This window comes from Ranitomeya variabilis, chromosome 3 (genome assembly GCF_051348905.1).
Source record: "Ranitomeya variabilis isolate aRanVar5 chromosome 3, aRanVar5.hap1, whole genome shotgun sequence".
Lineage (NCBI taxonomy): Eukaryota > Metazoa > Chordata > Amphibia > Anura > Dendrobatidae > Ranitomeya > Ranitomeya variabilis.
Window position 1 is genome coordinate 345920519 of NC_135234.1, and position 15244 is coordinate 345935762.

Genomic DNA, 15244 nt, shown 5'->3' on the forward strand with positions numbered 1-15244 from the left:
TAGACCCAACACGACGACATCATGCAAATTATGCAGTACAAGAAAGCGAATCACCTCCCGATGAACAGGAGTCATGCACATGGTCACTTGTGTCCAGTGCTGAGGTCTATTCGTAGCCAATGGTGTAGAATCAATTCCCCTTAGTGGAATAGGGAATTTTAAAGGCTCCAAATCAAAACCACAGCGCCTGGCAAATGACCAATCCATCAGACTCAGGGCGGCACCTGAATCTACAAAAGCATTAACCGGGTAAGATGACAGGGAACAAATCAGGGTAACAGACAAAATGAACTTAGGCTGTAAAGTACCAATGGTGACAGATTTATCAACCTTTTTTTGCGCTTAGAGCATGCTGAGATAACATGAGCTGAGTCACCACAGTAAAAGCACAACCCATTTTGCCGTCTATAATTTTGCCGTTCACTTCTGGTCAGAATTCTGTCACATTGCATAGATTCAGGTGTCTGTTCAGAAGACACCGCCAAATGGTGCACAGGTTTGCGCTCCCGCAAACGCCGATCAATCTGAATGTACAGAGTCATTGACTCATTCAGACCTGCAGGCGTAGGGAACCCCACCATGACATTCTTAATGGCTTCAGAAAGACCTTCTCTGAAATTTGCAGCCAGGGCACACTCATTCCACTGAGTAAGCACCGACCATTTCCGAAATTTCTGGCAGTACACCTCTGCTTCATCTTGCCCCTGCGAGAGGGCCAATAACGTTTTTTCAGCCTGGTTCTCAAGATTAGGTTCCTCATAGAGCAATCCAAGGGCTAGAAAAAACGCATCTACACTAAGCAATGCAGGATCCCCTGGCGCCAATGCGAAGGCCCAATCTTGGGGGTCACCACGCAAAAAGGAAATGATAATCTTAACTTGCTGAACGGCATCACCAGAGGAACGAGGTTTCAAAGAAAGAAACAACTTACAATTGTTCCTAAAATTCAGGAACCTAGATCTATCTCCAGAAAACAACTCCAGAATAGGTATTCTAGGCTCTGACATAGGACTGTGAACAACAAAATCCTGAATACTTTGAACCCTAGCAGCAAGATGATCCAGACTGGAAGCCAAGCTCTGGACATCCATGTCAGCAGCTGAACTCAGAGCCACACCAAGATTAAGAGGAGGAGAGAAGCTAGCCACAGCAGCTAGACACACGGCAAAAAAAAAAAAAAAAAAAAAAAATTCTCAAGGCTTCTTTTCTCCTGCTTCTGCCATGCAATTAACACTTTACAGGCCGGCTGTACTGTTATGATCCCTAGTGGCGGAGGATCACAAATAGATCAGCAAGTGATTAAACTAAGGACGAGCTCTAGGGAGATGGTAACTGGACTGATCGCAAATCTGAACCTATCCAAAACAACTAGAGGTAGCCGGTGAACGTGCCTAAAAAATTCTTAGACGTCTCGAGCCAGCCTGAGGAACTAGCTACCCCTAAAGAGAAAGAAAGACCTCGCTTGCCTCCAGAGAAATAATCCCCAAAGATATAGAAGCCCCCAACAAATATTAACGGTGAAGTAAGAAGAAGGCACATACATAGGGATGAAATCAGATTCAGCAAAAGAGGCCCACTAGTACTAGAAAGCAGAAAATAGAGCAGGGGTCTATGCGATCAATAAAAAACCCTTACGAAATATCCATCCTGAGATTTCAAGAACCCACACAACAACTAACGGTGTGTGGGGAGAAACTCAGCCCACCAGAGCAACCAGCAAGCGAGGGAATTACATTCTAGCAAGCTGGAACAGAAAACATGATAAACACTGCTGATCAAAAAATGAGCAAACAAAACTTAGCTTATCCTGGATGGACTGGGAGCAAGGTAGTCAGAAGGAATCTGAGTAGCACTGATTACATCGACAGCCGGCCACAAGTGGAAGTAAAACAGAGCTATATAGGAACCTCCCAGAGGATAACGAACCAGCTGATAGCCAGAGACCAGCAGTATAACAAACAAAGCCACCAGGGGGAGCCCAAAGCAAAAGTCACACCATACCACCAGTGACCACAAGAGGGAGCCCGAAAACAGAGTTCACAACAGTCAGGCACCTATAAAGGTATAAATAAATCCTACAGAAGTTTGAGTTCAAATTATAAGTTGTTTTACAGTAACAAATACCGTTACTTTGGTTATGTTTTGCAAACAATGAGGAAGGCTAGTGGAAGAGGTCATGGCTGTGGGCGGTCATTGTCAGCTGGTAATGATGGTAGTGGTGGTGGAGCATCAGGTGGTCATGGTAAAAGCAGTACAGCACCTAAGTCTCGTTGAGCCAGGTTTGTTGTCTGGCTACACAAGGCCTCGAACGCTCTCTTTTCTGGGAGTAGGAAAACCACTTTTGAAGCTGGAGCAGGAGGAACAAGTATTGGCTTTCATTGCTGACTCTGCCTCTAGCTCTTTCGCCTCCTCCTCGGAAAGTGCCAAATGTCAGAGCAGTGCATCGTCAGTGGATGCTCCCGGTCAGGAACAAGTCACTTCCTTGTGTCCTTCACCCAGAACAACAGTGAAGGATGCATCAGTCGACAGAACAGGTTACTCCATGGAGCTCTTTACACATACTGTTCCTGGGTTAGACAGTGAAACAGTTAACAGGCCATGCCCATTCGAAGTTGAATCGGACATGGAGTGCACAGATGCACAGCCACAGCCAGATTACTATGCTGTTCCTTTGACTCAGACCAGAACATTGCCCTAGCAGTGTACTGAGGCAGAATCAAACCCAGCGGAGACTATGGTGCCCCGTCACGAACGCAACACCACCGGCTTACACGGTGACACAGACAAAGTTGCACACGACATAGAAGAGGGGGTCATAGATGACCCAGTTGTTGACCCCGATTGGCAGCCATTGGGGGAACAGGGTGCAGGTGGCAATAGTTCTGAAGCGGAGGAGGAGGAGCCGCAGCAGGCATCAACATCACAACAGGTTCCATCTGCCGGGCCCGTATCTGGCCAAAAACGCGTGGCAAAACCAAAACCAGTTGGAGGACAGCGTGGCCATCTGGTTAAAGAAGCTCAGTCTGCAATGCCTGAAAAGATATCCGATAGTAGAAAGAGTGCAGTCTGGCATTTTTTTAAACAACATCCAAATGATCAGCGCAAAGTCATCTGTCAAAAATGTTCAACTACCTTAAGCAGAGGTCAGAATCTTAAAAGTCTAAATACAAGTTGCATGCATAGACATTTATCCACCATGCATTTGCAAGCCTAGACTAACTACCAAACGTCCCTAAAGGTTGCAGCACCCTCGGCCAATGAAGCTAGTCAGCAACGCTACATCCCTTCCCTCCCTGTAAGCCCACCATTTCCCACGCCACCTGCAGTATCTGTGCAGCTTTCGTCGCCAGGCCAAAGCAGTCAGGGAATCACCAGGTTAGTAGTAGGAAACACTGCATGTAGGGCACCGGCAAGAATACCATCAACAACCCTCTCTCAGTCACCCATGTCCACCGGCACCACCGCTAGTTCCACGATCTCCAGCTCTCCAGTCCAGCTCACCCTACATGAGACTCTTGTTAGGAAAAGGAAGTACTCATCCTCGCATCCGCGTACACAGGGTTTGAACGCCCACATTGCTAGACTAATCTCATTAGAGATGATGCCCTACCGGTTAGTTGAAAGCGAAGCTTTCAAAGCGCTGATGGACTACGCTGTACCATGCTACGAGCTACCCAGTCGGCACTTCTTTTCTAGAAAAGCCATCCCAGCCCTCCAACAGCATGTTAAAGACCGCATCGTCCATGCACTTAGGCAGTCTGTGACTACAAAGGTGCACCTGACTACAGATGCATGGACCAGTAGGCATGGCCAGGGACACTACGTGTCCATCATGGCACACTGGGTGAATGTGGTGGATGCAGGGTCCACAGGGGACAGCAATATTGGGACAGTTCTGCCTAGCCCACGGTCAAGGAAAGAGTTGGCTGTAGGCGTTCGCCCCCCCTCCTCCTCTTCCTCCTCCTCCTGCAGAAGCGAGAGCTCGTCCACAGACCGCAGTCGCACATCCACTCCATCCGCAGCTGCCACTGTTGCACACCAGGTGTGCCATTATGGGACAGCTAGTGGCAAGCGTCAGCAGGCTGTATTGGCAATGAAGTGTTTGGGCGACAACAGACACACCGCGGAAGTTCTGTCCGAGTTCTTGCAGAAAGAAACTCAGTCATGGCTGGGCACTGTACATCTTGAGGCAGGCAAGGTAGTGAGTGATAACGGAAGGAATTTCATGGCTGCCATAGCCCTTTCCCAACTGAAACACATTCCTTGCCTGGCTCACACCTTAAACCTGGCAGTGCAGTGCTTCCTGAAAAGTTATCCGGGGTTACCCGACCTGCTCCTCAAAGTGCGCAGACTTTGCTCCCATATCCGCCGTTCGCCCGTACACTCCAGCCGTATGCAGAACTATCAGCGTTCTTTGAACCTTCCTCAGCATCGCCTAATCATCGACATTGCAACAAGGTGGAACTCCACACTGCACATGCTTCAGAGAGTGTGCGAACAGAGGCGTGCTGTTATGTATTTGTGGGAGGATACACGGGCAGGCAGTTGGATGGCAGACATGGAGTTGTCAGGTGTGCAGTGGTCGAAGCTACAAGACCTGTGCCAAGTCCTTCAGTGTTTTGAGGAATGCACACGGCTGGTTAGTGCAGACAACGCCATAATAAGCATGAGCATCCCCCTAATGCGTCTGCTGATGCAAAGTTTGACGCACATAAAGGAGCAGGCGTCTGCAGCCGAGGAAGAGGAAAGCCTTGATGACAGTCAGCCATTGTCTGGTCAGGGCCGTGTAGAGGACGTGGTAGCGGGCGAAGAGGAGGAGGAGGACAAGGAGGATGATGGGGATGAGTACTTTTTTAATGAGGAAGCTTCTCCTGGGCCAACAGAAATTAGTGGCGTTGCAAGGCCGGGTCCTGTTTTTTTGAGGGAGACAAGTGACGTAGATTTGCCTGTAACTGCCCCTCAAACCAGCACAACCGCAGATTTGACAACTGGAACTTTGGCCCACATGGCGGATTATGCCTTACGTATCCTCAAAAGGGACCCATGCATTATTAAAATGATGAGCGATGACGATTACTGGTTGGCCTGCATGCTTGACCCTCGCTATAAAGGCAAATTGCAAAATATTATGCCACATGAGAACCTCGAACAAATATTAGCAACCAAACAAGCTACTCTTGTAGACTGTTTGATTCAGGCATTCCCAGCACACAGCGCCGGTGATGGTTCTCACACAAGCTGCAGGGGGCTACAGGGCAGAGGTGTTAGAGGTGCACAGATCAGAAGTGGCGTTGGACAGAGGGGTTTTCTGACCAGGTTGTGGAGTGATTTCGCAATGACCGCAGACAGGACAGGTACTGCTGCATCTATTCAAAGTGACAGGAGACAACATTTGTCCAGTATGGTTACTAACTATTTTTCATCCCTTATCGATGTTCTCCCTCAACCGTCATTCCCATTTGATTACTGGGCATCCAAATTAGACACCTGGCCTGAATTGGCAGAATATGCATTGCAGGAGCTTGCTTGCCCAGCAGCTAGTGTGCTATCAGAAAGAGTATTCAGTGCTGCTGTTCAATATTAACCGAAAAAAAGGGCTCGTCTGGCTACCCAACATGTGGATGATCTCACCTTCATTAAAATGAACCACTCCTGGATTTCAAATTATTTTGCCCCACCTTTCCCGGCTGACACCTAGCTTTCCTATAAAAAGGTCTTGCTTGTGGACTGGTCTTACTGAGTGTTCCAATCTGTTAATTTGCAGCAGCTGTTTGTCCAGCATACAACATGTTTACACCTCCCTCAATGGGAAAATTCCCCCCACTGGGCCGTGGTCTCGCCACTTGGCGCAAGCACCCGTTACAGTGCTGTGTGTCTGAAGAGGTGGGTGTGCCCGCTTTTGGTCGACGGCACTGCCACTGGGTCCCTCATAGTACAATGAAGTGTCTCTGGCGGTGGTGGTGCGCACCCAACGTCAGACACACCGTTGTAACATGAGGGGCCCTGGGACGGTACCGCCGGCCACAAGTGAGTTCCCCCCCAGCTCAAACTGTGCTCTACCACATGCAAAATTATCTTGCACAGCTCCACCAATGTTTAGTCTATGCGCTGACATCATTCAATGCCTGGCACTGACAATACCAATTTGTTGACATCTATGATGCTAGTTAAAGTAGTCTGGGTCAGTGTCCTATATTGACACCAGTAAATACTTACTGCCAAATTACTTTGTCAGAAACTCAGCAGATGAGCCCACCCCTGTACCTAAGTATGCCACACTTTTTTTTGTTGTTGTTTTGCCAGACATTAACATCTATTTATTTTTTGTGAGTACTAACTGTGTCAGACACTCCTTGCAATCCTCCTTCGCTGACCACAATGCTGCCTGTGTATCCATGTAACCGATTTAAAACTGCCTTGAGCCTATTTTTATTTATTTTAGGCCTTCGTTAGCCTGTCTGCGGTCCCTCCTTGCAATACTCCTCCACTGACCACAATGCTGCCTGTGTATCCATGTAACCGATTTAAAACTGCCTTGAGCTTATTTTTTGTTATTTTAGGCCTTCGTTAGCCTGTCTGCGGTCCCTCCGTGCAATACTCCTCCACTGACCACAATGCTGCCTGTGTATCCATGTAACCGATTTTAAACTGCCTTGAGCCTTTTTTTATTTATTTTAGGCCTTCGTTAGCCTGTCTGCGGTCCCTCCTTGCAATACTCCTCCACTGACCACAATGCTGCCTGTGTATCCATGTAACCGATTTAAAACTGCCTTGAGCCTATTTTTTGTTATTTTAGGCCTTCGTTAGCCTGTCTGCGGTCCTTCTTTGCAATACTCCTCCACTGACCACAATGCTGCCTGTGTATCCATGTAACCGATTTTAAACTGCCTTGAGCCTTTTTTTATTTATTTTAGGCCTTCGTTAGCCTGTCTGCGGTCCCTCCTTGCAATACTCCTCCACTGACCACAATGCTGCCTGTGTATCCATGTAACCGATTTAAAACTGCCTTGAGCCTATTTTTTGTTATTTTAGGCCTTCGTTAGCCTGTCTGCGGTCCCTCCTTGCAATACTCCTCCACTGACCACAATGCTGCCTGTGTATCCATGTAACCAATTTAAAACTGCCTTGGACCTATTTTTTGTTATTTTAGGCCTTCGTTAGCCTGTCTGCGGTCCTTCTTTGCAATACTCCTCCACTGACCACAATGCTGCCTGTGTATCCATGTAACCGATTTTAAACTGCCTTGAGCCTATTTTTATTTATTTTAGGCCTTCGTTAGCCTGTCTGCGGTCCCTCCTTGCAATACTCCTCCACTGACCACAATGCTGCCTGTGTATCCATGTAACCGATTTAAAACTGCCTTGAGCCTATTTTTTGTTATTTTAGGCCTTCGTTAGCCTGTCTGCGGTCCCTCCTTGCAATACTCCTCCACTGACCACAATGCTGCCTGTGTATCCATGTAACCAATTTAAAACTGCCTTGGACCTATTTTTTGTTATTTTAGGCCTTCGTTAGCCTGTCTGCGGTCCTTCTTTGCAATACTCCTCCACTGACCACAATGCTGCCTGTGTATCCATGTAACCGATTTTAAACTGCCTTGAGCCTATTTTTATTTATTTTAGGCCTTCGTTAGCCTGTCTGCGGTCCCTCCTTGCAATACTCCTCCACTGACCACAATGCTGCCTGTGTATCCATGTAACCGATTTTAAACTGCCTTGAGCCTATTTTTATTTATTTTAGGCCTTCATTAGCCTGTCTGCGGTCCCTACTTGCAATACTCCTTCACTGACCACAATGCTGCCTGTGTATCCATGTAACCGATTTAAAACTGCCTTGAGCCTATTTTTTGTTATTTTAGGCCTTCGTTAGCCTGTCTGCGGTCCCTCCTTGCAATACTCCTCCACTGACCACAATGCTGCCTGTGTATCCATGTAACCGATTTAAAACTGCCTTGAGCCTATTTTTTGTTATTTTAGGCCTTCGTTAGCCTGTCTGCGGTCCCTCCTTGCAATACTCCTCCACTGACCACAATGCTGCCTGTGTATCCATGTAACCGATTTTAAACTGCCTTTAGCCTATTTTTATTTATTTTAGGCCTTCGTTAGCCTGTCTGCGGTCCCTCCTTGCAATACTCCTCCACTGACCACAATGCTGCCTGTGTATCCATGTAACCGATTTAAAACTGCCTTGAGCCTTTTTTTATTTATTTTAGGCCTTCGTTAGCCTGTCTGCGGTCCCTCCTTGCAATACTCCTCCACTGACCACAATGCTGCCTGTGTATCCATGTAACCGATTTTAAACTGCCTTGAGCCTATTTTTATTTATTTTAGGCCTTCATTAGCCTGTCTGCGGTCCCTACTTGCAATACTCCTCCACTGACCACAATGCTGCCTGTGTATCCATGTAACCGATTTAAAACTGCCTTGAGCCTTTTTTTTGTTATTTTAGGCCTTCGTTAGCCTGTCTGCGGGCCCTCCTTGCAATCCTCCTCCGCTGACCACACCAATGCTGCCCGTGTACCCCTGGAACCTATTTAAAAGTTCATAGAGCCTATTTATATATTTTATTTAATATTAATAAAGCCATGATGGACTACGCTGTACCACGCTACAAGCTAACCAGTCGACACTTCTTTTGCGAGAAAAGCCATCCCAACCCTCCACCAGCATGTAAAAGACCGCATTGTCCATGCACTCTGGCAATCTGTGAGTACAAAGGTGCACCCGACAACAGACGCATGGACCTGTAGGCATGGCCACGGAAGGTTACGTGTCCATTACGGCGCAATGGGTTAATGTGGTGGATGCATGGTCCACAGGGGACAGCCTACTAAGTCTGTCTGCAGTCCCTAATTCAAATTGTCCTCCACTGTATAAAGCTGAGCTTCAACCTTCTGGCTCTCATTAAGTGTTTTTTTTTTTTTTTAAATTGGTGTTTGGGGCCTAATACCTCTGTTTGCCGCTCCCTGGTGTTCTCCTCAACTGAATAAATCTGAGCTTCAACCTTCTGGCTCTCATTTTTTTAAAAATTTTTTAAAAATTGGTGATTGGGGCCTAATACCTCTGTTTGCTGCTCCCTGTTGTTTGTCCTCAACTGTATAAAGCTGAGCTTCAACATTCTGGCTTTCGGCCTATAGTATCAGATATTAAACAGCATTTGGCCTTCAACTTTGGTTGCGGCCTACTAACGGTGTCTGCCGCTCCCTGGTGTTTGTCCTCAACTGTATAAAGCTGAGCTTCAACCTACTGGCTCTCCTTAAGTGCTTTTTAAAAAAAAAATGGTGGTTGGGGCCTAATAACTCGGTCTGCCCCTCCCTGGTGTTTGTCCTCAACTGTGTAAAGCCGAGCTTCAACCTTCTGGCTTTCGGCCTATAGTATCAGATATTAAACAGCATTTGGCCTTCAGCTTTGGTTACGGCCTACTAACGGTGTCTGCCGCTCCCTGGTGTTTGTCCTCAACTGTATAAAGCTGAGCTTCAACCTTCTGGCTCTCATTAAGTGCTGTTTTTTAAAAAATTGGTGGTTAGGGCCTACTAAGGGTGTCTGCCGCTCCCTGGTGTTGTCCTCCTCCTGAGTGTTCTCCTCCTCCTTGGTGTTCTCCTCCAGGTTGCCTTGTCTGAGCTTCAACCTTCTGGCTCTCATTAAGTGCTTTTTTAACAAAAAATTGGTGGTTAGGGCCTACTAACGGTGTCTGCCGCTCCATGGTGTTGTCCTCCACTGTATAAAGCTGAGCTTCAGTCTTTAGGCTTTTGGCCTATAGTAGCAGATATTAAACTGCATTTGGCCTACTAGTGTGGTTGGGCCCTTAAAACAGTGTCTGCTGCTCCTGGATTTGCTACTCCACTGAACAAAGCAATGCCGCCTGTTTAGTCCCGTTACCAATTTTGAACTGCATTTAGCCTACTTTATTCTTTGGCCCTATATCTGTGTTTCCTCCTCATCCTGCCCATTGCCCAGCCACTGCTAGATGAGTCTGCTGGTACATTGACCTAGACCACTACATTCCCCTTGCACTCTACACAGCCAGAATCTGACCCTGCTGAAAGTAAGGTTCCCCTTCCCGCATGTTATACCACCTTACACAGGGACAAAGAGGAAGGTGCAGATGAAAGTGCAAGTTCCTTCATCAGGTGGGGGGGGCATACTCGTTGGCGACGTCACTGGCACAGGGCCCCTCAGAGTACACAAAAGTGTATCTGCTGGTGGGAGGCGCCACCGCCGTGCAAACACACCGCTGTACTTTGAGGGGCCCTGTGCCAGTGCCAATGCCAACGAGTGGGCCCCCCCTGCTTGCTTAGGATCACAGCACTTGCAAACTTGACATACTTACCTCTCACTGCTCCACTGCCGTGATGTAGTCCACGTTTCCTGGGCCCACTAAAACCTTGAACCAGCCCTACCCCCCACAACTTTTGCCAAATGACCCCCAATTTCCAATGCCCAACTATTATTATAAAGTTAATTAAAATTGACAAGCTTCAGAAACAAGAATGGATGTTTTTGGCATTAAAATGGGCACTGTAGGTGTTTTCCTGGCCTCCACTCACTGTCGACTATGCTTCCCCATTGACTTGCATTGGGTTTCGTGTTTCGGTCGATCCCCGACTTTTAGCGATAATCGGCCGACTGCACTCGACTCGACTCTGGACAAAGTCGGGTTTCGCAAAACCCGACTCGATCTTAAAAAAATGAAAGTCGGTCAACCCTAGTGCTCACTCCATATATAAATATCTTTACATATACTGTATAAAGGCAAGGAAAGTGTGGCAAAAAATGCAAGTCAGTGAAGAAAATGAATAAGTGAAGTTACTATAATAAAAATAAATAAATGAAAAAAATAATAAAAAAGCATAGTAGTTTATTACACATTTAATAGTTTTTCATACTGTACCATATTGTACTTGTTAATAAAAAAGTAAATTTTTCGTATTTAAAAATACCTAAAAAAACTGTTGTGTTTTTTTTTGTGGGCTGGAACAGATTAATAGCATTTCCATTCATTTTAATGGGGGAATTTAATTTGATATACGAGCAAATAGAGTTAAGAGCTCGACCAAAGAACAAATTAAACTCGTATATCAAGGTATTACTGTACTCAACTAGTACTAAAATGAAATTAAGAGGTTGAATAATTCTAAGGCCTCTTTCACACTTCAGTCTTTTGGCGTCAGTCTGAAACCGCCATTTTCCTCAAATAGCGGATCCGCCATTTTTTTTTGGCGGATCCGCTATTTTCCCATAGACTTGCATTAGCGACGGATTGTGGCGGATGGTCGTCCGTTCCATCCGCCATGCGACGGATCCGTCGAAATTTGGCGGCCGTTGTCTAGACATTGACGGACATTGTAACGTTTTTTGTCTGTGCCTAATTGACCGCCATTTCATAGAATGGGTGTCTATGGGCAACGGATCCGTTGCAAACCGTCATTTGGCGGATCCGTCGCCCCAATCCGTTTTTTTCAATTGAGCATGCTCTAAAAAGTAGATACTTTGCCCAGACAACCCCAAAACTATATAAACAGGACGGGTGGGCCTCATTCCTCAATGTGCCATCAAAAGAGAACACAGACCCTGCCAGCAAGAGAGACAGACCCTGCCAGCAAGAGAGACAGACCCTGCCAGCAAGAGAGACAGACCCTGCCAGCAAGAGAGACCCTGCCAGCAAGAGAGACAGACCCTGCCAGCAAGAGAGACAGACCCTGCCAGCAAGAGAGACCCTGCCAGCAAGACAGACCCTGCCAGCAAGACAGACCCTGCTAGCAGCCAGCAAGACCCTGCCGGAGACTGCCATGTGAGTACTGCCATCCAGCATGAGTTCTGCCAGTGTGTGCATGTGTGTGTGTGTGTGTTTGTGTGTGTGTGTGTGTGCCGACCGCCCGCCTTGCATTTTTTTTATTTTTCATACTGTGCTGGTATTTTGAATGGTTGTGCTGTGACATGTGTGTGCTGTATGTATAAATGCCGTGTGATGAGTGTCCTGCATTTTTGTTATTTTTCATACATTAACATACTGTACTGGTATTTAAAATAAAGAGCAGTGTAGCTCCTACTTTCCAACAAAAAAAAAAAAAAAGAAAAAACATAAAAAAAATTGTAATACAATTTCCACTAAACTGTCCGTAGTATGATTTCAAGATAAATTTAAAACTAGGTCTACATTCAATAAAGGTGTTTGAGGTTCTATATACAAATGCGGAATGCAAACCTTTGGTCTAGAAAATGTTATCTGGTTTTAGAAAATAGTAACTGTAGGGTAACAGTAATTATCATTTTTGGGTATTGGTATTTTAACTTTGAATGAGGGAAATTTTTTATAAGGTTGAAACTGTGTCTGGAGGAGGGGGTGGGGTAGATTTAGCAAAATGCGCAAGGCGCATATCAAATTTGAAGTAGTTTTGGTGTTGCTTTCAAGGAATTTTGGGGGGAAACAGGAGGTGGACGGTTTTGCAGGTTTTGCAGCTTGTGCATCAAGCATATCAAGTTTGAAGGGAACAGTTAACACAATTTTTTTTTTTTTTGTGTAATAATTTTTTTGTGGGGAATCAAAATGTATATTGGCATACCAATACATAATCATTCTAATTAAAACTGTGTTTAAATTGGAAGATTCTTGGGACCAAGCAAGGAACTTAAGAGAAACGCAGCAAGAACCCAAGACAGACGCAGCCAGGCCCCCCAAGTATCCTTTTGTATAGTAACTTAGAACTCTCTTTATACTTGCAGATTCTTTAGGGACCCAAGAAAAATGGGCCCCAAGAGAAACGCAGCAAGGACCCAAGACAGACGCAGCAAGGACCCAAGACAGACGCAGCAAGGACTCAAGAGTTTGGAAAACAGATGTAAGTATAAAGTCCCGAAAGCTGTATCTATCCTTTTGTATAGTAGCTTAGAACTCTCTTTATACTTGCAGATTCTTTAGTGACCCAAGAAAAACGGGACCCAAGAGAAACGCAGCAAGGACCCAAGACAGACGCAGCAAGGACCCAAGACAGACGCAGCAAGGACTCAAGAGTTTGGAAAACAGATGTAAGTATAAAGTCCCGAAAGCTGTATCTATCCTTTTGTATAGTAGCTTAGAACTCTCTTTATACTTGCAGATTCTTTAGGGACCCAAGAAAAACGGGACCCAAGAGAAACGCAGCAAGGACCCAAGACAGATGCAGCAAGGACCCAAGACAGACGCAGGACCATAATGTCTTCTTCTGAGAGCCCCCCCCTCTCATCGTCAGCCACCTGAGGTGATTTTTTTTTTCTTCATAAATTTTTTTGGGTACATCTCTGGTTACATGTTTTTGAACCCTATATGTATTTATTCCGTTTTCACAGGAAGATGAAGCAGAGGGGCTTCCAGAAGGAGATGGGCAGGGTGGAGAAATGAGAGGAGCGGGAGTGCATAGTGTAAGTTTTGCAGAGACCGATCCTCACATAAAACACACTACACCCAACACAAACATTCAGCACAGCACACACACAGTACATATGCCTCCATCCAAGTACATAATTTATTTATTTATTTTTTTATTATTCTTCACAATCTGGGGCTCGACGTAGAGTTCCTCAAAGCACCTCCCATAGTCGTCGGAATGCTAATGGTGGCGGTCACCGAAGAGTAAGTTCCTTTTTGGTTTGGTGTTTAGTAAACTGTAAAATTCATGTGGTATAATCTTTCCCTTTTTATTCTTATTTTTTTGTTAAGGCTTCACATCGTGCTCCCGAACAGGCTGAGGAAGAGGAGGGTATTGATGTGGACACCCTCATTCAAGCGATCCAAAGTCGGGAGCCGCTGTGGAACATGGCAGACCGCCGCAATGCTGACCAGTTTGTCATCCAACGGCTATGGGAGGAAGTGTGCAGTGCTGTTCTGGATAACTGGGAGGAACTCGACGCTGGGGCCCAGGATCTAGCGCGTAAGTATTCACACTTCATTAACTTGTGTTAGCATGATTTAATGTGTTGTATAGTAACCAATTTTTGCTTTATCTTTCCAGGTAACAGGGTTATCGTGCGGTGGCGGTCACTCAGGGATCGCTTCAAGAGGGAGTTTAACAAGGAGATGCAGGCCCCGAGTGGATCTAGAGGACGCAGGAGCAGGTATAAATATGCAAGGGCTCTGTCGTTCCTCCGGTCGACGCTGCTGAGCAGAAGGTAAATATTCAACACCACATGTTTTCAGTCAAACTGTTAAAATGTGTAACCTTCATATTTTTTTGGCAGCAAGGGCAATTGTAATATCAAGATAATATTTTTTTTTCTTCTTTAACAGCACTGTCTGCAGCACTCGGGAGCCTGCATCAGAGTTGCACCCCTCTGGAGCGATCTCTCAGGAGTCCGCCACCGGGGACCACGTCGACCCCTCTGTATCTGTACCTTCCCTTTTGTGTGATCCCTTGGCTCCATCCACCAGCACTGGAGCAGCAGGGCGGACTTCGTCACTTGAAGCTGCAGGTGATGAGTTAGAGTTCCCTTTACCCCACCCCTCTGACACTGCCGCAACATCTAGACCACCTTTGGGGTCAGGACGGCAGTGCCAGGGAGGTCAGGAAAGGAGTTATGCGCCTGAGTTTTTGCATCTGAATGCAGCCTTCCAGAATGCCATCAAGCTTTTGGGTGAGCAAACATCTGCTGGGTACAATATGCTTAACAAAAGCATACTTGAACTCAGCAGTCGTCTGGATAGGATGCATTCAGATGCAAACCAGTCACCAAGACACAGGTTTTTTTCAGTCGGTCCTCAGGCACATGGAAAATCTAACTCCTGACTTGCAGATGCATGTGATGCAAGGCTGCCACACTGCTTTAGTGCAGGTGATGTCCCAAGCCCCTCCACCTACCCTTCATGTTTCAACACCTTTCCCTTCTCAAGCCGCCATCTATCCTCCCGTTCATCCTCCTCCTGTCCATCCTTCTCCCGTCCATCCTCCTCCCGTCCATCCTCCTCCCGTCCATCCTACTTCTACTCCTACGCCATTCCTTCCTTCCCCCTCAGTATTTCCCAGTTCCTACCTTCCCCTTTCCATTCTTCCCCTTTAACTTCACCGTTCCCAATCCCACCAACACCTTAACCATACCTCCCACAGTCCACATCTGTACCTCAACTCCCTGCCCAACCTCATGTTCTCACCACCCATTCCACTTCTGTTCCTCCCTGTGATGTCCTGTCCCCCACTATCGACGTGGTCTGCCCTGTCAGTCCCTCTGCTACTATCTCCACACCAAATTATGAGAACTTGTAAATAAATTAAACT

At 46.4% G+C, this 15244-nt stretch overlaps 1 protein-coding gene across 1 annotated transcript; it reads left to right on the top strand.

Annotated features, from left to right (window-relative positions):
• The first annotated feature begins 13791 nt into the window (after positions 1-13791).
• Positions 13792-14758, top strand: LOC143817692 (uncharacterized). Its single transcript, XM_077299183.1, has 3 exons — positions 13792-13906; positions 13988-14144; positions 14263-14758. The coding sequence occupies exons 1-3, from the start codon at positions 13792-13794 to the stop codon at positions 14756-14758; spliced, it is 768 nt and encodes a 255-aa protein (XP_077155298.1).
• Positions 14759-15244: the final 486 nt, after the last annotated feature.